General features: G+C 34.1%; 1 protein-coding gene across 1 annotated transcript in view; it reads right to left on the reverse strand.

The window, feature by feature from the left end:
• Positions 1-401: 401 nt before the first annotated feature.
• Positions 402-3,894, reverse strand: part of pin4 (protein (peptidylprolyl cis/trans isomerase) NIMA-interacting, 4 (parvulin)) — a 4,864-nt gene continuing 1,371 nt past the window's right edge. The window contains exons 3-4 of the mRNA XM_024284200.2: positions 1,233-1,352; positions 402-741 (exon numbers count right to left, since the gene is read on the reverse strand). Of these exons, the coding sequence (XP_024139968.1) occupies positions 583-741; positions 1,233-1,352 (279 nt within the window). The 3' untranslated portion in view covers positions 402-582. The remainder of the gene's footprint in view (positions 742-1,232; positions 1,353-3,894) is intronic.

The following is a 3,894-nucleotide window of genomic DNA, read 5'->3' on the forward strand; positions in this document are numbered from 1 at the left end:
ATATTAAAGATTTTGTTTTAATAGCACATTGGCATATTGTCTGCTACAAAACATGTAGACGATATAGACAATATACACATCTATTTTTATTAATTGATACAAAAAAGCTCACTTTTTATTTCTACTCATTTAATTTCTGTAAAAAAGCTGATTTTTTTCTCATTTAAAAAAAACATGAAGCTACTTTTTATGTTTTAGTAAATTTTATAGGTTTTATTTTTTTAGCATTCATGTAAATTAAAAATGGTTGGATAGGTGTACATCTAGCATTTGTTAAACACTTTCTATCATTTTATTCCCTAAAATGATACATTTCATCCCATGTAAGCCATTTAAAAACATGTATATATAATAAAGCAGGGTTTTCTTTTTTCTAAAAGCACCACACAATTGAGCCCAAATTATTAAAAAAGGAATTTATTTTTGAACATCTTTATTTCATCATTTAAGTCCAGTAAATTCATGTCAATCTTGCTGAACTAGTTTGGTAAATTGTTGCACAAGTGCCAATCATATGTTAGTTTAGTTCTTTTGACTTTTGTCACATCAATTTTTCATGACCAAATTCATGGAGTGATATTTTTACTTTTTCCCCTCCACCATAATGATGTGATACCCAAACTTCGTTTTGACAGGGGGGTCTGTGTAAACAGGTTTGTCCATGGAACTGATGGGTAACGCAAACGCTGCGTCCTGGAAAGGTCCAACCATCGATCCTCGTGTCATCCAGCCCAGGTCACCCTGTTGAGAACACAAAAATGATGAGGGAACAGAACAATTTAATACAGATAAGAATAAAAAAAGTAATCTGTAAAAAAAAAAACATTTAATTTGTTTGTTTATGATTGTCTTATTTTTAACCATGCTCTTATGTTAAAAAAATCTGCTACAGTGTTTGTATCTTTCTTCTTATTATTGCTTTTCTTTCATTTTTTGCACATTTGGTCAAGAACATCATGAACTAGTGATGTGCCCATGATTTGAAAAAAAACTAAACTTGGTTAAATTCATATAAAGTTTGATTGACCGAGCATTTAAAAAAAAAACTACAGTAAGTAAACATTTACTGCACTGCATATTAATTATAAATCTTAAGCATTTATTATTTGTGTTTATACTTTACACTATACTAATATAATTACTCAATTATTTTTTTGGAGATATTTACCTTAAAGTTAAAAAAAATAAGAAAAATCTTGCATGAGCAATGAATCATTGAAACCCAGACTTACTCCTTGTCTAGCTTTGTCTTCACTGTACTGTGATGCTACTTCACTGAAACGGACACCAGCCTTCAGTTTCTCCATGGCCTCCATGCATTTTCCGTGTTTTTCACAGAGGATGTGTCGAACCTAAAAAAAAAAAAAACAATCGAAAAGAAATTTGGGTTTAAAGACAAACACTTCCATTAAATAGATTAAAACACTGAAACGGTTTAAGCTATTTTTGTTCAGGAAGTAAAGTTCAATGAAAAGCTTGAAATAGTACAAAAAGTAATTATGTAACTTTACAATAATAATAAAGTAAAATTAGATTACCTGAAACTGGAATGTATTTTTTCCTTTTCTTTATTATAATTGGTTCATTTGAAAACAGAGTCAGAGTCATTTCTTTTGTGGAGAAGTAGTTTCATGTTTGTGTGAGTGTAGGTGGAAATTCGGTCGCAGAGTTGGAGGGAATCCTCATGTTGACATAAAGCTTCAGGTGAAAGAACAGATTTGTGGTAATGATGTCTTAGACCCAATCCAAATTTTCCCTTCTCCCTTCCCCTTCATTTAGCCCTCCAAAGGGAGAGTTAGTGTTTCATAATTCGGACGAGACTTTTGTTCCATGACGTCACCAATACTCGCCGGTCCTCTGTGTTTCAGAGCCCACCCACGTGAAGAGAAGCGCTTCTCAGAGTGACCCGGTTTACCTTCGCAACGGAAGACTTTGTATCCTTCCGCTTGCAGGGTGAAATAAAAAAAAATAAAAATAGTCAAGATACTGCTTGCACTAAAACTGCCCCTTCAAATGGAGGGGAAGGGAGAAGGGAACAATTCTGATTGGACCTTTGACTCCAGAAAAGTACTTTTTTTTTTTTGAGAACCGAAAACAGCCTCTAGATCTCATGAACTGTTTGTCGTAAATCAAATCATTCATCTCATAAAACTCACAAAGACACTTGATGCTGGCACTTTCACAAACAAATTAATTACCCCATGTCATCTGATGGAAAAGTTTCTGAGATTTAACGCTTGTGTGATGGGCAGTTTAGGGAATTCAAGCTTTGACATCAAAAGAAATATATGGAGTGGCAATCACAGTCAGTTATAGTAAAGCAACAAGTGATAAACATTAATGGAAACTTCTGCAGGAGTCTCTTAGTGATAACCGTAGTAGAAAAAAAGATGCATCTGTGTTCAGCTGCAATCAGTAAAAAGTGATCCAGGTTTTTCTTTTTGTAAATTTAGTTTCTTATTCGTACGATGATTTTATTTCAGAGTATAAAAAGACACTGATTACTTTTAAATTTAAAATAAACTGCTGACACTTAAACTTTTGACCTGTAGTGTATTTCCAAAAATGGCACGTTAACTCTGGGGAAACAGGAAGAGCTGTAATAGAATCTACAGTCATTTCATACCGCTGCAGACATGTGTTGTCTTCAAATTAATCATAATTTCCCTACAAAGCTGAGGCTAACAGTAAAATTAAAAAATGAAGAGGTAGCTACAAGTTGACATTATGAAAAGAGCAGGAGATCTGACTGTTACAAATGTGTGAAGTTCCAGTTGTGTCATTTTGTTGGGAAGAATTGACTGATAGTTTTGAGGTCTCATAGCTAAAATGGGCAAACAAACATATTTTCAGATATATGATTTATGGATAAATCATGGTAGCTGATCCCATATTTTATTTTATTTTTTTGTCAAAACATAATGTTGAGTAGGAAACTCTGGACATGACATACAAACAGAATAATAAATTGTCCCCTAAAATTAATCATTTGGGGCCATAAATTCATTTTATTAGTAGTTTGTAGTGGTGGACATATGGAAATATATATATATATCATGATATGACACAATATTTTATATCACGATACGATATATATCACGATATACGACAATAAAGTATATTTTTAGCTATTCTTTGAAAAAAATGCCTGATGTTGCGGCAGCTTTTGTGAAAAGTTGCAACAAAAGTTGCAATATTTTGAATATAACATTGTTTTGAAAAGTGCTTAAAAAGTGTTAATTATGAAATCAACTTCACATTCTCATATTCCAACTCGTTTTATTGTGACAGATTCACTAGGAAAATACTTCACCATCACTATATACAATGTTGCTGTGCTTTCATTTAACTTCAATAGAACTGTGAAACCCAAAAGGAACTTTTGGTCATTGCTGCTCATAATAACACAAATATTTGTGTGTTGATTTAAACATACTTTAGAATAAAATGACATTTTCCAGTGAAAAAATATAAACTTAAAAAAACAGCATAATCTGATTAATCCTTAGATCTCCACGTTCTCCACAGAAAGAGGAAAGGTTGAAAATGTCCAGAGTCTCTCTGCCTTTCTCTCATGTTGTGCAGCAGCTGTGCGGCGCACAATATGACACACCGCTCCGTACCTGCACCCCACCGCGCCACATGCACGTTTGCGCTCAGGGCACCTTCACCCCACCGCATGCACCGCCACCACCCAGTGGCGTGACCGTTCACGCGGGTCTTAAAGAGGAAAAAGTCAGAGAGGACTAAAGAGACACGATAAAAGAGAACACGACTCCCGGTAAGGAGTCAGAAGAGAAATGGTCACGAAGCTGCGTCGTCATCAATGAGTGTTGTCACGGTAGATTTGTAAAGTTGCGGTGAAAATAAAAAGTTGCAGGGAGCACAACAAAT

Source organism: Oryzias melastigma, linkage group LG10 (genome assembly GCF_002922805.2).
Source record: "Oryzias melastigma strain HK-1 linkage group LG10, ASM292280v2, whole genome shotgun sequence".
Classification (NCBI taxonomy): domain Eukaryota; kingdom Metazoa; phylum Chordata; class Actinopteri; order Beloniformes; family Adrianichthyidae; genus Oryzias; species Oryzias melastigma.